Source organism: Pelmatolapia mariae, linkage group LG1 (genome assembly GCF_036321145.2).
Source record: "Pelmatolapia mariae isolate MD_Pm_ZW linkage group LG1, Pm_UMD_F_2, whole genome shotgun sequence".
NCBI classification, from domain to species: Eukaryota; Metazoa; Chordata; class Actinopteri; order Cichliformes; family Cichlidae; genus Pelmatolapia; species Pelmatolapia mariae.
Window position 1 is genome coordinate 22,541,710 of NC_086227.1, and position 22,751 is coordinate 22,564,460.

General features: G+C 37.6%; 1 protein-coding gene across 2 annotated transcripts; it reads right to left on the minus strand.

The window, feature by feature from the left end:
* Positions 1-2,329: 2,329 nt before the first annotated feature.
* mtmr10 (myotubularin related protein 10) lies at positions 2,330-19,215 on the minus strand. 2 transcript variants are annotated; one of them, XM_063475794.1, is made up of 16 exons: positions 18,661-19,215; positions 17,203-17,263; positions 13,831-13,967; positions 13,276-13,348; positions 11,849-11,991; positions 9,714-9,807; positions 9,428-9,572; positions 8,475-8,562; positions 8,150-8,238; positions 7,795-7,925; positions 7,598-7,667; positions 7,249-7,319; positions 6,900-7,072; positions 6,613-6,783; positions 5,987-6,166; positions 2,330-5,529 (listed from the first exon to the last, which is right to left on the minus strand). In XM_063475794.1, the coding sequence occupies exons 1-16, from the start codon at positions 18,715-18,717 to the stop codon at positions 4,918-4,920; spliced, it is 2,295 nt and encodes a 764-aa protein (XP_063331864.1). In that variant the 5' UTR covers positions 18,718-19,215; the 3' UTR covers positions 2,330-4,917. The 2 variants fall into 2 exon arrangements, with proteins under 2 accessions (XP_063331864.1, XP_063331859.1); XM_063475789.1 differs by having other exon boundaries at positions 2,330-5,532.
* Between the last annotated feature and the right edge of the window lie 3,536 nt (positions 19,216-22,751).

Consider the following 22,751-nt stretch of genomic DNA (forward strand, 5'->3'; position numbering starts at 1 on the left):
TGCTTTTCTGGCAGATTTTTTCCAGTTTTTTCAAAATAACAGCAACAACACAACACATCAAAGCCAAAAAAAACATGGCGTTCACTCACTTTATTGCACATTAGATATTAGTATCAGTTATTTTCATTTCAAATTGTTTGCTATTGCTTTGTTTTGATCAGTGTCTGCCTTAGCTTTAGTTTTTACAGTGATATGACTGAAGTTATATTATAAGGGGTACAATCTGAGAGGGTCAAAATAGGTATAGTATACAAAATACTATTTTATCTACAGTCATATAGACATCCCAATCTCAGTAAACATGTGAATCAATACCAGCCATTTTTCACAGATGTGATCAAATTGAGAAAAACTAAATATATTTCCTGCATGCTGGTGTGTCTTATTCAGTCATTTATATAAATACATTATGTTTTTGTAACGTCTAGTTTTTGGGATTTTCAGTTTTTTTCATACCCACTTACTATTTAATTTGGGTGTTGTGAACTCTAATAACCTCGGTCCAAATTAATTAAATGTACAATACGAAGTGTCACACGGCAGGGGGAGCTGAAGACATGCACCAAACAGAATTTACAATTGGGTAGTAACTTCATATTTTATGTAGCATCAGAAACCCTCCATTAATTTTAGTCATTTTTATAGCCTATGTGTATTAATAGTTACATGCTTATGCTTCATACGTTTGTTTTGGTACCTTTAATCATTTGATGCAGTAAAGTAGCCGTTTCATTTCACCAAACAGTAGTAGTACATAATCCTGTTGTCCTGAAATGACGATCTGCAGGTTTTTTTGTGTGTCATCTCCTCTGCAGATGCTGATTTGACTGAAAAAAATATGAACAAAGGCTTTGCTTTTACATGAAAGGAGCAAATTCTCTGAACTGACACGCAGCAAACATGGAGGTTCTGAAAACCAGGAAGTGTTGCCTTGTTGATAATCCACCTTTGAGTTAAACAAAAGGCATGTGACTGTAGAGTAAAAATATGCAGGTGTGTCCACATTAGCTGGAAACATCTGAAAGGTGCCAGCCCCAGTACAAGGCCTTTACAGACTCTAAGAAGAAACATGTTTTTCAGACATTTCTCCAAAGGTAAAGCTCACACGCAAGCGGTAATATTTCCAGTTCCCTTACATTGCACACGGCTGACTTACCGTGGCATCTGTCAGTGAGATGATACAGTGGAGCAGAACTCTTGTTGATGCTGGTAGTTATACCAGTGTTACTTCTATGAACTGAAAGAATGTAGGCTCTATAAAAGCAAGCAAATTTGTGTTTTCAAAAAAGAAGAAACGTAACACACTAGCCTATCTTAGAAGTTAGCGTAACGTTTCAACAATCAGCCGACAGCCTGTAACGATGAAATCAGTAAAACAGTGCTACTTCAGGGCCCCTTTTGCAAAACTGACAACAATGTTGACTTTTTTTGCTTCTTATCCTGCAAATTTGTAGTTTTCTTAGTAGTCAATGAGGGTATCTCATAAGATCCATTGGTTATCCATTGTTTTGGTTTTGTAGTGTGGTTGACTGACGTCCGTCTAAAAGCAATTCTCATTACTCTGCAATCATCTAAAAGGTTCCAAGGCATGCATTTGGGATTTGTTTTCCAAGCTTTTTCCAAATTAACTTCAGTGGTCTCCTTTAGATAAAAAGGGTCCGAATCATCAGTCAAACCAACTATTCTCCAGGTTATACTTCTATTAACAAGTTTGGTTTTGCAGATATTCTCTAAGAAATTCCATGATGATTATATAAGTCCCCTGACTATGTCCTACCACAACTCCGGGTCCAGACAACAGCATTACTGATCAAAAAATCCATCTGAGAAAAGTTCTGGAGCTTCGTAACAGCAGCATTAGTGACACTAAACTAACCACTGCTGCACCTCACCTGTTGTGATCAGCAATTTTATCCTGAGCCACTGTCAAAGGGCACTCTGGGTAATCAGAGTTATGCTCTTGCAGGAAAACCTCAGTCAAGATTAAAGAGAGACACTTAAGCTGAAGTGCAGCCTCCTTAAAAGGCTTGGTCTAAATCTCAGATATAGTTTCTCCTTTTGTATTCCAGCTGTGCCAGTTCACATACTAGTTTCATTGTTATGCAAATACACAAAAATTCAATGCCTCCATGTCAACATGCTATTAAGTGTAGTGTAATTAGTGCTACATAAAATTACGTCATTTGAAAACCTAATGTGTTTGACCTCTGCTATCTGTTGATCAACAAATTATGTTAAGGGGTGTATAACAAATCTATGAATGTATCATAATAAGATAAAGTCTTTAAAATCCATGTATAACTAATGACACCATACCGAGGATGGTAAATGCGCTGGCTCTTACGCAGCTCTTTTTTATTCTACTTGAGGACTCAAAGTTTTTTGTCCATTGGTAACCAGCAGGTGTTTGTGGGGGGGAATGGTTGAAGCAAACAGATTTGTTTTCCTCATTTTGCATTGATGGATTTTTTCCCCATGAATATCAACTTGGTAATTTTCATGCCACAACAAAAACTTTCAAATTAGCTGTGATAAAGACGTATTATTGTCATGAACATGTCATAGAAAAGTCAGAACACAGTTTCATTTGCAAACTAATGTAATGATTGGTTACTGGTACATAGTTGAGCTGTATTTTCTGTTATAAAAAAAAAAAAAAAAAAAAAAAAAAAAAAGCTTCAGTGCAGTACCTCCAAATTTAACTAAATTTACACAATTGGTACAAATCAACAGTTTTTAGAAAACTAAGATAAGCCGACAGATTTAGAACAAAGTTACAAAAATGGTCAATCTTCCCAAAAAACAAACAAACAAACAAAAAGGCACAGAGGACGTCCAGCAGCTGCTGGATCTCTCTTAGAGAACATTTGCATATCTGAATAAATACATCTGCTGTTAATCGATATCAAACGGTGCCACAAAAGAAGCACGGTCATCATACAGCTACAGCAGAGTGCAACATTGTGAATTAGTGGAAAAATAACACAGCATATAAATATCTCTTCATAAAATATAGAGACTAAATCAAGGATAAAAGTTATTTAGTACCATTAATCAAAAATATTAATTGGAAATTTTCAAGCATATACAATATTTATAATATTTGCCAAAAATTATATTTAACAACTGCCTTTAACAAATCTATCCTATATACTGAGTAAACTGTGCAATTAATAGCAGTTGGGAGAGCAGTTTTGCACTCACATTATACACTACAGAAACACCTGAACTAGTTATTGCAGAATAAAACCCTCATATCACTGGAAACTGATCAATCTAGCATCGCAGGATCACTGCGAATGACAAAGGGTTTGACAATAAACGGCATGTTAACATTTTAAAGAGGAATTACACAGTGATCTTTTACTGATTGCCTGCCTGCCCCCCCAACCCCCCACGTGTCTCCAACCAATCCCTAGTTCAGTTGGGAGTAAACCGCAAAACAAGGACATTTTCCCAAACTTGCTAAGACAGAGCACAAAGTTGCGCAAAGAACAGCGGGGCATGTTTAGCACTACATCTTCAGTTCTTGTTTTCGAATGCTGCCATTAGTCTCTGCAGAGTAAATGTATCAAGAGAAATGAGGAAGGATACAGTATGCTGAACAGTGTGTGCGGTTCATGCTTTTAAACTTTTCATTCTCTACAACTGAACCCTGCAATGTCAAAATTACAGGCACATGCATTTATGATGCTTTGTAGTATCCAGATGACTTCTTGCTAATCTGCTCCCCTGAAACTGTGTCACGCTCTCTGAATGCTTAGACTCAGGGCCTGATATCTGATTCATCATTTACCAAACTAGGGACTGGGTTGAGTCACAGCATCTCTCCATCCCTTTACTTTGAAGAAAGAAAAAAAACATTACCATTCAGCTACTATTATTCTGAAGAATTTCTCCTTGGTGCCTTACCAGAAGGCCTCTAAACAAGTTTAATAAAACTGCTTCGTAAGAAAAGAGGAAATATCTACCACAGATTGAAGTCCTCACAGCTCCATTTCCCCGCAGACTAAAAATACAGGTCGTTATTGCTGCTTCAAAAAATAGAGTTAATCTACAGTTAGACCCTGAAATCACACCATTTGCTACCAATCGCAAAAACCCAAAAACAAAAACAACCCTTAAAATATGGGCACTTGTAGCAAACAGCAGTAAGTTTGTGCAAGAGGAAAAACAAAACAAAAAAACCATTACATTCAACCAGGGCAGATCTTTTTTTTTGACGTATAATACATGTTAGCAGTATTATTTTCTGTTCCTCTTTCTGAAATATAAATTAAAAAAAAAATCTTCAATTAAATCTCCATGAAGGCACAAGCAACTTGACTACTTGGAAGTCAGTGTTCAGTGAAAAGCATCATTGCTGCTGCAACACAAAATGGGCAATTTTTCTTTAAAGTTCATATAACATTACTCCATTTCAGTGAGACATCTTATTGACCAATAAGAATCCAAAGAAATAACAATTTAACTCATAGCACTATCACAAATATAGCTCATTCCATTATTGCTTTAAAACATACAGTAAATCAGAGGTAAATGTCAGAAAAGGTGTATTAAAAAGCACTCTTTAAGTAGATGGATGACAAAAAATAAAAATACATCCATCTTAAAAGTTATGATCTTTCACAGTCATACAAGAGCTCATGGTAAGGCCAATAATGATGTGCTTAATAGACTGAATTCCTCAACTGTATTTTTCAGTGCTACAGACATTACTCTAGAAATTACCTCAGATTTGGATGCAGCATCAATGGCGCAAGTTCTAGCTTATAAATAATTCAGTATAAGTCCAAAATGGCATATATTTCTAATTCTAAGTTTAGTTCTTGGTATTTAAGAAAGAGGTAAGAGAAAATAAGATGATTAGTTGTTAGAAAAACCTGCACTAGGCTCAAAAAAGTGAGTCCCACATCCTCAAACGGTGTCATTAGCAAGAGTCTCTGTCGAGAGCCAGATCCTTGCACCATTCAGAAATTTGCTAATGGGAGTCCCTTGGACAGTGCGGCGGGAAAGGTTGCCCGTTGGGGTGAAAGGAAAGGAAGATGTAAGGTATTCTGGAGGTGTAGAGGGGTCATCAGGAGAATTGGCTTGAAAATACATCCTCCTTTGGTCTGTAGGGTTTCCACCTGAGCTTGTGAGTGGTGTGTTGCCTGGACTGGTTCCCTTATATTGCCTGAGTTGGCTCTGCAGTATCTCAATTTCATCAACCAGCTGGGAGAGCTTGTGGTAGGTGGTGACTGGGCCTCCTTTGGAGATGCAGGCTTCAGGAACCCAACGGAGAAAGAAGAGCTTCCAAAAAGCCATATGAGAGGGCATGAGCAAGGGAATCAGCAGGCCCTGCAGGTCAGCGGGTCGAGAGAACCAGTCCTTGAAGAAGCGCTCAGATGGACTTTCGTCTTTCACTGGTGTCAGCTCAGACTTCAACTCGTTAGCTAGAGAGCTTCGTCGGGTCAGGGTCTCCTCCCCACCCTTTACCCCATTACGCAGATTTGTGGGCGTCCCTCGTAATGTGGAACTATAGGCTTTCTGCTACAAAAAGAGGAAACACTGAGAATTAGACTATTTTGACTCTCTCTGTGACAGGCTGTACTGCAAAGACTCTAAAAGCTACAACTTAAAATGTATATTTTCTGTTTAATAATCCACCTTCTGTACATTTACTGCAGATATTTCAGAGGACAAAGGTGACTCGATACAAAATTACCTACATGTCCTTTGACTTCTATAAATAAGAGATTAGTGGAAGAGAGACTACTGTATTTGCATTCTTTACGTTCTGTGAAACTTTCCCTTCAAATGACAGAGGAATTCTGTAATTACAATCTGACTGTTAGAAAATTGCCACTTTAAAAATATAAAAATCTTAAGATGTCAACCTCTTAGCGGCAGTTTAAAAAAAAAAGAAAAGAGAGAGAGAGACCATGCACATGAAAATGTGCTAATTCGAATCCTGAAAACTGGTGAACCTCAGTGCTTTGCGTACCTTGCGTTTGAAGGTTTTCACTTCACCGTTCTGAACACAGGCAGCTCCTTTGCCTACATACATGGGGTTGTTAAAGAGGGTTTGATCTTTAGTTGAGAACTGCTGTGACCACTCCCAAACTGGAGGGAAATACACAACCTGGTCTTCTCCTTGAGGGATGGCTTTGTGCTTGGCAAAGTCCTGCGGAGTAAAGACAATGTTACCCTGTGACTGTACGTAATAAGAACTACTATACTCTATAAAAGCAGTTTCCACAAGTGGAACAGTTTCAATACATGAAAGTAAGAAGGGGTAAAAAAGAAAAGAAAGGTCCACAACTTGCTTTTGTCTTGACCACAAGTTAAATGTTATCCTCTCTTTTTGTTGTACTCTTTCCTGTCAATTATCTGGCACGCACAGAAGGAAATTACAGTCTGAAACATTCAGTGACACATCGACAAGTTATGCTTTCCTTCTTTTCAATTCATTTCCAATTCATTATTCCTCTTTATTTATTTATTTTTTCCACAGACAGACCTCTCTCACAAACACACACACAGTTGCATTTACTGCTCATTATGGCATTTCCACTGGTGATTACATTTATTCAGATCAAGTGCATACATAAACATGAATCTATCCCTCACCATCAAGTGCTGGGCACGCTGCTTGGATGAACTGAACAGGAAAGTACTGAACAGTGGGATCCACATGCTGTCACTCAGTACTGTCAGATAGGTCTCTGTGAACTCAAACGCTGCTGGGTACTGGTTCATCATCTGCCACACGCAGTCCAGGAACAATAGGAACAGTGGGGACTTTACCCATAAAGAAAAAAACAAAACAAAACAAAAAAAAACAGATGCAGGAAGCAGGGGTGTCAAGTCACATCTCTTGAATAGTTGGATTAATTTAAATTACATTAATCAAGTACCTCCTCTTTGTCATTTTTCTTCAAGTGGTTGCATCTGTCCAAGAAGCGATGGCCAGCCATCACCCACTCCTTCTGCACCAAACTCTGAAAGCCAATGAGGCTGCGATAGCGAGGGTCCAACATGAGCTGCATCAATGCGGATACTACACAGTTTAGGTCTCGGTCTTCCTCTTCTGTGCAAGTGCAGAACAAAAGAGTAATAAGTCACAGACTCTTATGTGGCACCGATACATTAAATGCATATTATTGTACATTTTAAGTAAAACTTAGCTGTAATAATAAATGATCGAAAAACATAATTCCACATGCAGGAGTGAAGGCTACAAAATAAGGCTCAAAGAGAGTTTACCTTGAAGAATGACAGAGGAATTCCCTCCCTCTAAGTGATAGACCATCTCAGCAGAGTGTTTTAAAAAGGCCCTTTGGTCACAAAAGGATCAAACATGTTAACTGCATTGATTTTTATTGCCAACCGTTATCATACCTTTAGTCTTTTCTGCGTCTAAATAATCCTGTGCAAACATGAAAGTGTAAAGAAATCATTTTAAAAAGCACCTTTTAACCCTATATTCTAGATTTAACTGTGACTCTACAAACATGCAGGCTTATGGCGCACTTTAAATTTGTCCCTTTAAAATTTTATATGACCCTCTTGAGTTTACAATGCACAGTCATGCACTGTCAGCTTGTTTACATACCTGACATATTCAAGCCATCGAGAGTTTTCAATGGTTGAAAGCCACCTCTCCTCAGACTCCTCAAACGGATCTGCACAATAAAAAACATCAGTATGTTTATACGTATAAAACTGTACACGCCAATGCCATTAAGTCTCCTGCATTTTTACAGCAGAGCATTGAATTACACCGCTTCTATAAGCTGCAGTGGAACTCACCTAGGATACATATCTGCCTCAGTTTAACAAATGCACTCTGGATGTCCAGGATAGAAGGCAGACTCTTGTCCAGATCCGATCTAAACGGTTCATTGCGCTGCGGGTGGCTTTTTGTGATAGCGGCAAAGATTCTACAACACAACAGCACAGACAGTGATGACAAGATGCACACTTGACTAATGTAAACAATTTAAATATCAAAAACCTGAGCTGAAACTGAATGTTCAGACTTGTATTTCCTTCTCCTAAAGCAGCACTTTCTTAATGGACTGAGAGCTGAAAATCTGCTAGAGTTATTAAAAAAAAAATCATTTTCAATTTAGGTTCTGAATTTGAATGAAGTAGATAGTCTTACCTCTGCTCAGTCTTCTTTTGCTGTAATGGATCAGTTAAGGTGGACATCCGGACAAGAGCACTCCCATTGGAGTGACTCCAGCACCACATCTGCAAAAAACAGACATTAATTAAACAGACACTGATCAGCAACAAAGTAATAGGGAGGCTCTGATCAGTTAAATTAAACAATAAGTGGGATAACTCCATTGGTGGGCCTGTGCTTGTCTAAAAAAACAAAACACTGCAGGTTTAATAATGACCTAAATGGAAAATTGTATTTGGAAGCATAACGTTTATTGGAGACATCCAATAAACATGCGCTCTATTGGAGTGTAGATACTCACAGGGATGCGACCATCAGTGAATGATGATGCATAGTGCATCAGATCTTGATCTGTCAGAGATGACGGGACTACAATGTGCTCTGGAAGACTAGAAAAAAAAGAAGAAAAAAAGAGAGAGACTGGTGTTAACACGTGAAACAAACACAAGACATCATTTAAAGCGGATTAAGTAAATAACAGCTAAGACACTAACCCAAAGCAGAGTGAAAAAAATAATAAAGGTATAAGTGGTTAACAAATTTATTAGACCACCATCTAATAAAGGTTTATGGCACAGATGCCCTAAATTAACAGTATTGGTAAAAAGCAACATCTCAAAATATTTGTTTATGTTTCTAATCGACCGGTATGTGCAAGCCCTTTTATTAAAATCATATTTGGAACTGTTTTGCTATTGTTTTGGAATATTTCAGGCCCATGTTGTGTGTTTGTCTTGGTGAATAATTCATCCTCTGTAATGAACACCAGGGGGCGACTCCTTTGGTTAAAAGACTAGATTTTATAAAAGTTGACTGAAAACAAAATTTGAACAAAACATGAAGTTCATTTTGAAAAATCACAGAGAGTCAGAAGGGAGGATTTTCCAGTCTCAGGACATGTAAACTATAAGTTTTTAGCCAGTGCAAGTCAGAGCCACTCCTTTGTCGTCATGTCCTATTACAAAACCACCAAGATGACAACAGCGAAGACGCTCTTCTCCGGGCTTACTAAAGGGCAATATCACTCTGGCTACGACCATATACTGTCTATGCTTTGAAACCATCTCTGGCGATAATGCTGCTGAACTGAGATGAATAGATTGTTTTGTCAAAACCAGACTGACATGTTAGTTTTTGTTTTTCTTGTCAGGTACCTCAATATAATGTGGAAAAGGCACATTATGTCACATGTCATCAAAAAAGGATTTTAAAAGAGGTTAGTAACAAGTAGGACCCAATGCATGAGCTAAAAACCTTGATGAGACGGCATAACTCTGGTTGATGGAGCACACTCTCCACTCTGAAGCATTCGTTCTCTTGATTTCCCGATCCCAATCAGAGGAACGGTCAAAAATGGGGGTCTGTAATCCTCTCGGGGTGGAACCATTGACTCGTTCCTCTGAGAGAAAAAAACAAACAAAAATAAAACAAAAAACATATACACTTATTTATACATGGAATTAAAACATTTTTCACTTTCAAATAATATGGCAGGTCTTTTACAAACAGTGAAAGAACTATAGCAATCAACAGGCGATACCTTTAGATTCATGGTATCGCCGTCCTTGATACTCAAAGCCAAACAGCAGTTGAAGATCAGCTGGATGAGAGTAGTGGGCAATAGCCAGGCAAACCTATAATTAAAAAAGAGAACTACTAAGTACTATGGGATATGCAGTACAAAAGAAGTAGAAGTGAGAGGTATAATAAATATTGTCAAGGCAGATTAGGTTTCATCATAACTTCCCAGCCCAGGTTTATCCAAGTGCTAACATTAACTCAGGGGCATGTTTTTTGTTTTTTTTGTTTGTTTGTTTGTTTGTTTGTTTGTTTTTTTGGGGGGGGGGGGGTTGTTTTTTTGTTTTTTTTTTAAATAATGCCAACACAAGCAGTCAAACCTGGAGTAGAAACTGTCTAACACACATTCTAGTGCTCTGAGTTCAGAGCTGAATCTCTGTGAGGCTCAACTTTAGTCATACAAAGCAAGTCATTCAGAGCTAAAGCTGTGAATGATACTAGAGGACACAGAACAAGTGCGTGCGTCTGTCCTCGTGTGTGTGTGTGTGTGTGTGTGTGTGCGCGCGCGTGCAAGTGTGTACAAAGGCTGCTCCACACTCTGTAATTTCCTATGGCAAAATGGGCCATTATAGGCTGGCATAATTCCATATGTCAGAAAAAGGAAAAAGAACCGAGTCCTGTTTTACGCTGTAATTACATACATGGTGTCCATAAATAAGCTCACAAGGAGTGCAGGAGGGGAGACATTTTTAATTTTAGTGCTCTATACATAATCAACCTTAAATAGAACATGTATATTTCCACAACTGTGCTTCTGGGCCTACTTGCTGCCTACCAAACTGTAGCTCTACTAAATGAGCTGGGCATCAATAATGAACCGTCTGTCCTCTGTGCAGGAGATGAGTCAGAGTTACACTGCCAGTTGTTCCTACAATCAGGATCAAATTCTGCTTCCTCTGCTTTGACTGAGTATTGTTCTCAGGGTCCTTTCGTTGTGTACCTTCAGCAAACATGCTAATTGAGAAGTTCCTATTCTAACAGAGGCTGACAAAGAAACACAGAAAACCTGGTCTAATATAAATATTGCTGTCACAGAGGATGTGGTCATAACTTGAAACTCAATGTGGGTATGTAGTCAGTATGGGAAAGAAAAAGTTTGGTCAACAATAACCAACGTTTAGATCGAAGACTAGAAAACCAAAAGGTTATTTCTAAATAGTTATTCAGATACAAGGCATACATTTATAGGCTTTAATGTGATTAAAGAACAGGTTTGCAACTGTTTAAATCTGACACCTACAATTATGTGACAAGTGACAAGTTTTACTTGCAATAAACTTTGGTAACTTTGGTGAAAATGGTGAATGTGGGAAATGAGGTAGCCATTGCTCATTTTTTTAATGCTGCTACCGCCACTACCAACATATCACTGATATGATACACAGTTGTTCAGTAGTATCATAGTTTAATAGTAGTTTCAATATCCTGTTTGGTTACTGTATATAATTTATTATTACTTCAAATATCCACCCACAATTTCCTGTTTGCGCTGAGAAAATAAATACTAAGAGTGTCTCATTAGGTACCCTGTTCAAATGCTTATTACCTCTTTAAATATTTAACCATCTTACAATTGCCAAAATTCCCAAGATCCCCATGTCCATCACTTTCCATGAAAATAATACTGGGGGGGGGGTTCTAGAATCCTTTCAAACGAAACCTGGTACCTGGTCCAATGAGTCTCTGCGACAGATAGTACAGTCAGAAATGTTTTGTTTTTTTGTTTTTGTTTTTAATGTGTGATTCAACCCTGCATTGTATGAACAATCCCAGTCGAGGGTAGGGGGTGTAATAATGAGGGAGACATTTCTCTTGACACCATTCAGGCCCCACAGCATCAACCAAGCTTCATTTAGATGCCACATCCTACCCAAGTCCTAATGTTGCTCATGTTGACCACAATGTACCCACAATAAAACATGCCCTTTCTCCAGATAAAAGGCCTCCGCAGTCCCCAGACCTCAATCTACTATATCAAAATTTTGGGTCACATGTCAGTGTGGGGTCTAAACTAGCATTATGTACCCAGTAAAGTCTCCTAAACAGCTTAAATGGGCATTCTGACTCAAAGCATGCTGATGTTTCTGTTTCACTGACCTTTCTGGCGCTTTCAGGTCCAGCTTCGTCAAAACAGAACCGTATCACGCGCAAGTCTTTGCAGTACAGTATGAGCTCAGTGGGGTTGAACTTTAGCTTCTGGTTGGAGCCCAATACTTTCTTCTTCCCCTTTGTATCATTCACTGAAAGCAACAAACACAAAACGTAAAAATAAAACTAATTTTTGATGACTGAATTTCCAAAAATGTACTATTCTGTGGAGTGTACTGCTAATGAAGGACACCACTTGATACTTGGTAAACTTTGGCCCCATTCTCTCCTGTCTCTGTTGCTGCCTCTTTGATGCCGATCCCTCACACTGTGATTAAATTTAATTAATTGTTAGAGTTCTACTGTGCTTATTTCACTAGATTCTTATGAAGAACCTAACAAACATGGTTAAAACAATTTAGCCTGATTAGCTGTGTATGCTAACTTTAATTGGATTCTAATAGTACTCATTCTCCTATAATACAACAGCACCATGTAAGCCGTTTGAATTACTTTCCTCAGCAACTTAACTTATTAAAGTCACTACTTTATATTGCCTCATGATGACACTGATAGCATAATGACAAGAGGAACAGGGGCAAGCAAATCACAATGATTTGACACAATATTCAGATTAAATAATGACAAAAGACCAGATTTCATTAAATAAATATGCATCCCTTTCTTTTTAACTGCTCAGGTTTGTATTTTATTCAGATATTTTTATTTAGCTGCTTTGTGGGTAGTGCTGGGACGCTGCGTTGTTGTACCATCAGTGTTGCTGACAGCATTTTGTCACATCTATCACAGTGCATGTCTGCAGTTAATTTTATACCAGTATTTGATTTTATAAGTGAACCAGCATTAAGGTCTTATTTTACTCCCGATGCCCTTATATTTGCTCTTGTCTCACAGTGATAGTGTCCTTAGATGCCGAGGTCATACAGCTCAAAAACAAGCTGGGTAAAACAAAACCTCATAACACAATAAACCTTGTTCTGGGCAGTCACCCTTGCAGTGTCAGCAATGGACTGCAGTGAGATATATAAACAAAGCTAATCCTAAACTGGGTAGCACTGTTGCTAAACACTGCATTAGCCATGAGATCATTTGCTATCAGATCACTGACCAGGAAAAAGGGAATGACACTAGGTGCTCCTATACAATGAGTGGGCGAAGCTTCTGTGTTTGTGACCACACAGTTAGTAAAATGTTTAATTGCCAAATGCACAAAATGATGGCTTAACATCATTAATAAAATTCACATTCTGTGCTATAATGGGATTTCAAGACATTTCATTTGGGCTCAAGCAATTCCAAGAATATTTTCCTCACAAACATTAAGAAAAAAAAAAGAAAGAAAGAAAGAAAGAAAGAATATCAAAAGCTTTTCCTTAAAATTTTTTTCCCTAAAATTTGGAATTGGAATGAGATACCTGTTACTACTTGCTCCAGACAGGTCAGGGGGATGTCATGCTCTCCGAGCAGCAGGTGGGACAACGTGGACTTCTGTAGTGAAGGGAGAAAAACAAAAAAGTAGGTTTGACGTGTTGCAGAAAATGTATTAGCCCCCAAACTAACTGAAAACAGTCTTAAAAGGCTGTTTGATATATTGAGTTAACTTTCCCAGACTAAGCAATGATCAAGTTCCATTTTCTTATCAAGTCAACAATCTGCCACATAGGTGGAAATGACGTCTGTTCTCTCACTTCTTGTGCGATATCACTGACAATGTAGAGCAGGAAAGTACACAAGTTTTCCTTCCTCTTTGCCAGAAGGCTGTAAAGTAACAGTATTCAATCTATTCTGCAGCATGGTGCTGGCGATACTAACATATATCACATCCAAATATATAATTGAAATTTGCCCCCCCTTTAAAAAAATAACAAAAACAAACAAACATTAGGTACTCTTAAGAACCTCAAAAATGAATTTTCACACTATTTTTCCTCTAAATTGCTTAACTGCTACTAAGAAATCCACTCAAATACCTGCTTTGGTGAAGTGTCCTGAGGAATGAAGGACACCTTAAAGTTGGTACATATCAGCTTCCCCCAAAGGCCTTCTTGGTTGTTTTCAGTGCTGATACATTTCCTCACAAAGTTCACCTCATTAACTACTATCTCACCTAGTGACAAATAAATGAGCAAAAAGACCAGTGTAAATCCAAAGGTTATTGCTACAGTTCAAAGAAACAAGCAGAAAACAAAAATTGGAAACTCAAAGGAAGTCCAAAAAACAGCTTGTGTATTTCCACTGTACTGACATCAATTTAAAAAGGCATCATGTTGCAATACAGCATCAAACTGTTTTATTTATGCTTTATATTTACATACATTCATAAACACAGTCAATTCTGACAGAATACTTTTCTGGACAAAATGCATACTCCATAATTGCATATACCATCTCTTGGACTTATAATTATACATGCAGACCTTGCTTAAAATTTTAATTACACAATCATTTTCTATGCTTCTTATACTGGGAAAGATTAACACTGCAAAAAATTTCCACACAGCCTTTAAGTTAAATTATGAATGGCCATCAGAGGAGGACAAAGGAAAGCAAAGAAGCCTGAATACTTAAGCTGACCTAGATAAATTAGAGAAGAGGGAAAATGAAACAATCATATCACAAGTCAAACAATGCTGACTCTGAAGTATACTCAGACATAGGTGAGTCATAAAAACATGGACTTTAATCAAGACGATTACCTGAAAACTCTATTGCATCAGGCAAAAATCACAGCCGTACTCATGTGATATATCGTAAATTATAAACAATATCCAGAGAGTGCATTTTCTTTTGCCTGTGCGTGCATGATAGCTCTTGTATAAATAAAAATCATTACAATTTCTTGCAGCTACTTTCCCCATCTACCATCTATTGCTACTTGATACGTTAAGATGGATGGTGAAGCAGCAGCTCAGATCTGGGTTTTGCTGACAGTGCAGAAGGAAAATAGTCACAGTTTGCAAAGTACACCAATGCATGCTGATACACATCAATTAAAAATAATCCCACAAACTTTACCGCAAACTAATATGTAGACAGCAGTAACGCTATAATAATGCTATTAACTTCTTACTAAGTAAAGTAAAGACTTTAAAAAAGTATCTGCGTTTTTACAAGTCTTTGCATGCTTTAACAATGATGTCACATCAGATTTAAAAAGCAAGTCCACCCAGTCTAACAAGGTTAATTGTACTTCATAATACTGGAAGGAAGAGTACAAGAAAGAAATACTTAACATTATTATGCTTTATGAGAAACTAACGTTTTAGATCAGGGTTAGACCCGATGACTGATGGGACTCAGGTTAACTCAGGCCCTCCACCGCTGGATTTTGGAGGGGCAAATGTCTTCATACTCAAAAGGATGTCTCCATCGTTTCAATTTTCTTTACGTTTTTACAAACAATGATTAAAAAAACAAAAAACAAAAACCACAGCAAGCATTGGGGTACTTTCCTTAGAAAGTACATTAGTTGAGCCAACAAGATACTGAGATCACTCTTGCATATCTGACCACGTTTCTCATGTATGACTGCAAAAGGATGTGCTTCTAAAGCAAACACTAAACAATTTAAAAAGCTGGGCTAAAAGACAATTCTCTCTACACACCTCTTAAATGTCTGCAAAAAACAAGTGAGACGGTAACCCTCAGTTATCCCATATCTAAATGGGTCAGCGTTTTTCATACACCATTTACATGAGCAACGCGGACTTTGTACCTTCACGTGAATCCGGCTATAAAAGGTTGGTCTGCAAATTAAAAAAAAAAAAAAGAGAACTGTTACAGAGGGTGGAGTTCTTTAGAGGCGAATTCAAAGCCCTGCCTCAGAGGAGCCAACTGAGACTGCACAGTTAAAAATAGGGAAGCTAATCATGTAACCTGTTAGTCTGTCTTGCTCACAATTCAAAAAGGGAAATAACCAACAGCCTTCAGGCGATAACACACTTACCTCATAACTAGTACATCAGGTTAGTTAAATCTGTCATCTTACTTGTGACCTAAATTAGCCTACACTTTACTAAACTACAGTTTTACATGTCACATGACTGAAAATGAAAAACAGTAGCTCTGAAGAACTTCATAAAAAAATAAATAAAATAAAAAACAGTAAAACTTGCAACTAAAATTAGGCTCAGTTTACAGTATATTATACAAAGAGCATGACAAGCCATTTCCACGAGGCTCACAAGCTCCCAAATAATACTGAAACTACTAAACTAAAGGCTTTCCTGCTGTTTCAGTTAATGATACAACTACAGTCTGCCATTGTAATGATAATATTTGCATCAGTAGGCACATCTTGAACGGTTGAGATTCCTAAGCTGAATCCACTTTAGCTACTAAGTTTAAAGGCTGTTGTTTCCTGTTAACAAAAAAATGTTGACAGAGGACGAAACACCATTCGGGTGACGTTTATAAATAGTTATGAAGAGGAATTTCTGCCAGAGCACCTGCTGCAGTGCAGTTGACTAGATGTTATGATACAATCGTATTGCCTATCAACCACGTGCCAAAAGGCTAAAATGACCCACTTGCGATAAAAACAAGAACAAGCACAGTAAGACTTCATCTTCACAACAATAATATCTTTTTTAAAACTTTCATTACACATGTAGTATGTCATCTTGTTTCCTAGCAACCAGGTTGCAAGTTTAGGACATTTCTACACCGCCTTCCCTTTTCAGACCCAGAAGAAGGGCGGTCTTTTATATACAGTCTATGTGCAAAAAAACTGCCTGGAGCCATTACCAGTAAGTCAGTCTGCGGTGGGCATTGTACAAACTTTAATAGTCAAGTATTGAGACTTTGACACTAGATAGCTGTCTAAGGAAATGCACCACCGACTCGGTGTTGCAAATAGTTTACTAGTATAAAACAAAAAATAAAAAGCAGAAACATTCATTCTAGTTCTCCATTTCATGAACCTTATGCTCAGTTCTCACAGACACCCAAGGTATCAAATTTGTACTGTGAACTGAAATAGACTAGCTGCTTTTGATAAAATGTCTCTTTCATCCGCATCTATTGAAACAAAACCATTCATTTTTCATTCATTTTGGACCAACTATTTCACATTTCTGAAGTCACTAAGAAAAATAATCAGGCATAGCTATTAGATAATTCTGCCTGCTCTCTGCTTAAACCAGTGTGGTTCCTCACACTAAACCTCTGTAACCAAGCACAAAACTTCTTAGTTAATGAAAAACTGCTCATTCAGAGATTATACACAGCACACAACTCATGAATGCAAAATATGAGACACTGTGTAAACATGAAAACTAACTTCTCTGTGATCAAACAAATTTTAGTGACAACTATTCTAATGCAGAAAAAAAAAATCTTACCTGAAAGCAACTTTGCCTCCAACTTTTTAAGAGGTTTTTCAACTGTATTCTTCACATCAGTCTGGAGACACACACACACGCCACATCTTAGTTAGTCATTTACCAGCTCTACAGACAGTTAATAAACAATTAAAATTATGCATCTTTACACTGTAAGAGAGTAAAACCTGCCGTTCAAATGTGTTATTACAATGTACGAACCCGCAAATCATAGTTTAAATTAATCTGTGATCTCCTAGCATTCAAGCTGAACATCCTGTTGCTGTTTTGGCAAATTACTGTTGTATAAACACCATCAGCATGCCCCAGGTAACAATACCATTGCCTAATTTCTGCTGCTTACAAAATTAGGCACCAAGCATGTACAGCTGTCAGCAAATGCTTATTAAAAACTTGCCTGTGATGCTGTGACAGTCTGTTAGTATCTGGAAGGCTGTGTGCTTAAAGTAAAGCTCTACTCTTTGAGATTGAGTAAATGGATGTGCTGTGAGGTTTCAGCTGCAGGAATTACTTTTACACGTTGGGCTAAAATTTCTACATGTTACTGCTTATACTCATATTATACACAGTTATGGTTTTATTTTAAAACTAACATTTGGTGATCCCTGCGCTTAAATGCTTGACAAAGCAAAATTTAAAAAGTATTTTTTTTTAATGATCAAAACATTACTTTAAAAAAACAAAACAAAAGAAAAAAAAAAAACCCACAACAACAACTCAGTACAACTTGGTGAAGAACTGACACCCTGCTGAAGTTTTATTGTTAAGTGCATCACTTATAGCCTCACCCAAAATGTGAAATGCGCAGTTTTAAATAATAAAGATACACAAAAACACTATCATCACCAGCTCGGTAATCAAAAGAGCACAGCCATCATTATCATGTACTTGAAAACAGCGACTTTTTTTTAAGTTACAGAGATACAAAACACTTTAAAACCCTTGTACAATGTTTGTGTTGGCCTTTCTCAGACAAGCACTGGTTTTATTTGGGTTGCTCCGCCAGCGACTGTAAGCAAACACTTACCCTCTGTCTAGAGCTGCATACACCTGTAGGCAAAACATGAGACGCCCAACCGCTGGGTAATTATTTCTCTTTTTCAAAATGGTGGCACATTAGCTGTATGTTTGTTAAAGGTTTCATTTCTCGAATTTATACGAGAAATGGGTGGGGGGCTTTTTTCCTTTGCTTGTGCCACCTTGTGACCTTTCACTTGACATATATAACCGTAAAGCAAAAGCAATGTGGTGAAGTGCTTCCCTATTTTATGGTACGGTGGTGCTGCAGAAAGAAGATACCTCCGCTGGCATGGATGCTTAATGTGCAATTCATGTGTTACTTATCTGACAATGCGCAAACACGTAGAACAGCAAGTTAACAAAGTGTTAATCAACCCAGGCAATTACTGCACTAACCAAAATATGCTGTACCATTATCGATCATGAGCCCGTACATACCTGAGCAGGAGGGAGATAACACTTGAAGGTCGGTTTCGTGACTTTGGCAGGAAACATTGTTTATGTAATTTACGTTCCCAAACGGACGCCTGGCAAACGATATCCTGCTGCCAGTAATATTAAAAATAATATAATAAAAACTATCCAAGAGAAAATCTTGGAGAAAGTTTCTAGGTCAGCCCTTAGCTGAGCAAATCCAAGATATCCGTGTGTAAAACATTCATTGAGACACTGTGGGCAAGCGACGGCAGTCCTTCATTTTGTGAAGTAGTCAAGTAGCAGATGAGACTGACTGGCAGAACAAAGTTGACAGAAGTTGACGCTGAGACGTCGGCGTTAGCTCGGTGTTAGCTAGCTAGCTTAAAGTACTATATCAAGTTTATAAATGTCGCTCCCATGCACAGAAAAAAAAAACTAAGGGAAAAAAAAGATAAGACGCACTGGCTGCGTGTCTACATTTTCTTTACACCTGTTACAGTATTAGTTAACCTTACCGACTTCCTCAAAGTCTAACTAATTCAGCCAAACGCAGTACCTGACGCTGTAAAGGACTTAACGGCCATGTTTATACAGAGCAGAGGTCCCGCCCTGCTTCCGGGCTCCACTCCACTCCGAGATCGTCTTTCATTAAAGTTTCCGAAAAGCTGTAAGGCGACAGGAAGGCACTCTGCCTTTATCATCTGCTAAATGGATATTTGCTACTGTGTGCGATAGTAAACACGTATAAACCTGTCATGTTAAAGTTTTAAACAACAATTATTTTGCGTTCATCAAGTGCACCACTTATGGACTACAACTCCCATGAGACACAGAGAGAACTTAGGCGACCGACCGTGCCCTAGTTTTTCCTCTTTGTTTTTGTTTTTTTTTTCAACGCAACTGCTTAACTTTATTTACCATGATACTCAAAGCTTCGTGGGAATAACAGAAATGCATTCATGGCACTTTTATTATGTCATTTAGATTAAATAAAGAAGCTATTGTATTGTACTGTATTGTATACTACCACTTCCCAAAATAAATGTCTTTAAACTCAAAAAGCAAAACAAAAAAACAGCTGTACATTGAATAAGATCCAGAAATGTTTTCTCGTTGAAATAAATGTGATTTCGTAATTAAAAACCCACAACTACAGGTGATGAAGCCATGAAACTGTTCACAATTAATGGGGTTTTCACACTTTAATAAATATGCCAAATAGCTCATTTGTCCACAGTTTTTTTTATGTTATATTCATTTTATATTAAAACTAAATTCGTTTCAAATTTCAAATTCAGATTTAATTATGCAGTGCCAAATCACAGCAACAGTCAACTCAAGATGTATCATATTGTATGGTAAAGACCCTACAATAATTGAGAGAAAACCCTAAAAAGCACTTGGAAACAGTGGGACGGAAAAACTCCCTTTTAACGGGAAGAAACCTCCAGCAAAACCAGGATCAGCAATCGGTGTGGGTGTGGCTAGGGAGACAGGACAAAGACACAATGCGGGCAAAAGCCATTAAAGAGATGAACATAAAAATTAAAATCACTTTAATACCAATAAACACCAACATTCAGTCCTTTTAATGATTAAATACATATCAATATCTTTAATTTTTTTAGCTTTTTCATTATGTCAGTGACAGTTTTAATTCTATAGCACTTTTTACTACATGTAAACTAAAAGTGTGCTTACTGTAAAAGATAAAAACATTAAAAAACAACCATGCAGTTCTATAAAAATAAAACCAGAAAGAAGCACACACGCACGCACGCACGCGCACACACACACACACCAACTACTACTACTACTACTACTACTACTACTTTTACTACTACTACAAACAGTTATTAATTGTAAGCTCGTGAGAATAAATAGGTTTTGAGTTTGTTCTGTTTCTGTAATAATGGCTGCCATCTCCCTAAGTGACCACACGGTGGTGATAAAACACCAAGACTGACTCAAATCATAATGTGACTCATCTTTTAATGCATCACAAGAATCAGAGATGGTAGAAAACTTTTTTCTTTTTCGTTTTGTAATCATTTATCTCTTATTTATTTATTTATTTTGTTCCATTTAAATAAACACCCCCCCCCCCCCCCCCCCCCACACACACACACACAGTATATGTGTATGCATACAGAGGCACCCTGCTACACTGGTTACACCCAGAGGCTTGCCTGACCGCCCAACATTATTCCAAGGCAAGCCTCAGTCTGACTGGAGACTGGTTGTGAGAACTGGATACCAGTGCCACCCAAAAATCTTAACAAGGATTTTCTAAAAGGCCTTTGAGCTGCATTTTTATTTGTCTGCTGATAAAACAGAACTAAATTTGGGAGCAACCAAATTTGAAAAAAAGGGTAAACAGGCAGAAGTGGAAATGAGTTTCTAAAAATAAGTTAATGTTACTGCTTATGTCATTTAGACTGATTACTAAGTAATTTTTTTTTTAATGTTTTGTATTTACTAGATTGAACGCAGACTGAAACGTGTATTTCCCAGGACACACTGCCCCATTAAAATGTCAAAATGGAATCCTTTATTTAGTGAAAACCAGCAAGCTTAAAACTCTTGTCATTTTGGACTTTTGATCCATCTCTTCCCCTTCATGCTTTTTGAAAAGGATTTATATGCTGTCATAAATGCAAATCAATAGATTAGAGGTCCTTTCTGCATCATGCTGTTAGACTGTGACACCATGTCTTTGTAACTATGTTTTAAATTACTGGCTTACACACTGACTCTATACCTAATTTGGTAGTGGATCTTAAAAGTTGCTGAATAAAGCTGACAGTATTTTTCTTCATCAGCATGTTAGGCAATTACTCATGATTAGGTTTAAGAATTAATATTACTGTCCCGTTAAAATAACTAAGATTCATAGATGTACTTATCACCTGGTTTATACTATCATTTGTATTTGGTAATTTGAGTCAAACACTGATAAGAATTTTAATAAATGAAAACTTCATATGTTGAAATCCGTAAGTTGTGCTCTTTACATAATGTTAAAGTGTTTGTATCTCTTAGTTTACAGTCTCATGCGTCCAATCAGTATGAAGATGGTGTGACCGACATCCCCAAATTTGTGTGTGAAGTTCAAACTGTTATTTCACATGCAATACACGGAGAAAGAGTGTTTTAATGTTGCTCTTTCACAAACTTATACCAGCTTCTGCATGTTTCATGGTGTTACATTACAAACCTCTGTACATAACATGATGTTTAGACACTTGTCAGGTTATTCAGTGTAGTTAAGTATTTCAGTTTTGAGGTCATTTATAGATTTGCTCTGCAGCAATACTTTGGTCATGTAGGTAATCTGTAATCCAGATCTATTTTAATGGGTTAAAACACACACACACACACACACACAACCCCGTTCAGCTATCTTAGTGAGGACCTTCATTGACATAATGGTTTCCCTAGCCCCTTACCCTAACCCTAACCATTAAAAATGAATGCCTAACCCTAACCCTTACCCTAAACCTAACCACAACCTAATTGTAACCCTGACCCTAAAACCACATTTTGAGCCTCAAAAAGGCCTTCAAACTTGTGAGGACCGGTGTCTGTGTACTCACAAGTGACTGTTGTAGAAGTATAGTAGAATGCAGATTTCGGTCCTCACAAAGATAGCTAGACAGGAACACACACACACACACACACACACACACAAGACCCTGTTGCATCTATGCAGGATATAAAATGTTTAGAATAAGGTCTCTACTAGCTGCAGACTTGTAGAAATGATCGTGAAATAATTTATTTTAACATTCAGTGAGTACTTTAATCTGAAAGCATGACCTTTACCCTGTATGAGTTTTCCTTTGCCACTTTTCCTAAGAGCTAAGACCCCACTGACATTATAACCTACGCCCCTGCGCTGGATCATAGTACCATCTGTCTTGCTGTTGGCTCTCTCTTTGAAGACAGCTCATGTTTATTAGTCGTCCTCTTATGTTTGAGTCTGTTGTTAGGGAACGACAAACTTGCGCATGCCCAGTTGCCCTCCCTCCAGGAGCTAATGAATATTTAACAACACTCGCGCTTTGATTGGACCGAGTTTCCCGTGTTGTGTTTAGAGTCGGGCTGTTTGG

Bases quoted from the DNA above. Each gene is read 5' to 3' on its own strand.
- mtmr10 (XM_063475789.1), bottom strand. From the start codon at position 18,717: ATGTTTCCTGCCAAAGTCACGAAACCGACCTTCAAGTGTTATCTCCCT. The intron at 11,992-13,275 runs GTATCTCATTCC...TGTTGCTTTCAG, and splicing joins TCTGGAGCAAGTAGTAACAG to TGAATGATACAAAGGGGAAG. The intron at 7,320-7,597 runs GTATGTAAACAA...TTGTGACCAAAG, and splicing joins CGATGGCTTGAATATGTCAG to GGCCTTTTTAAAACACTCTG.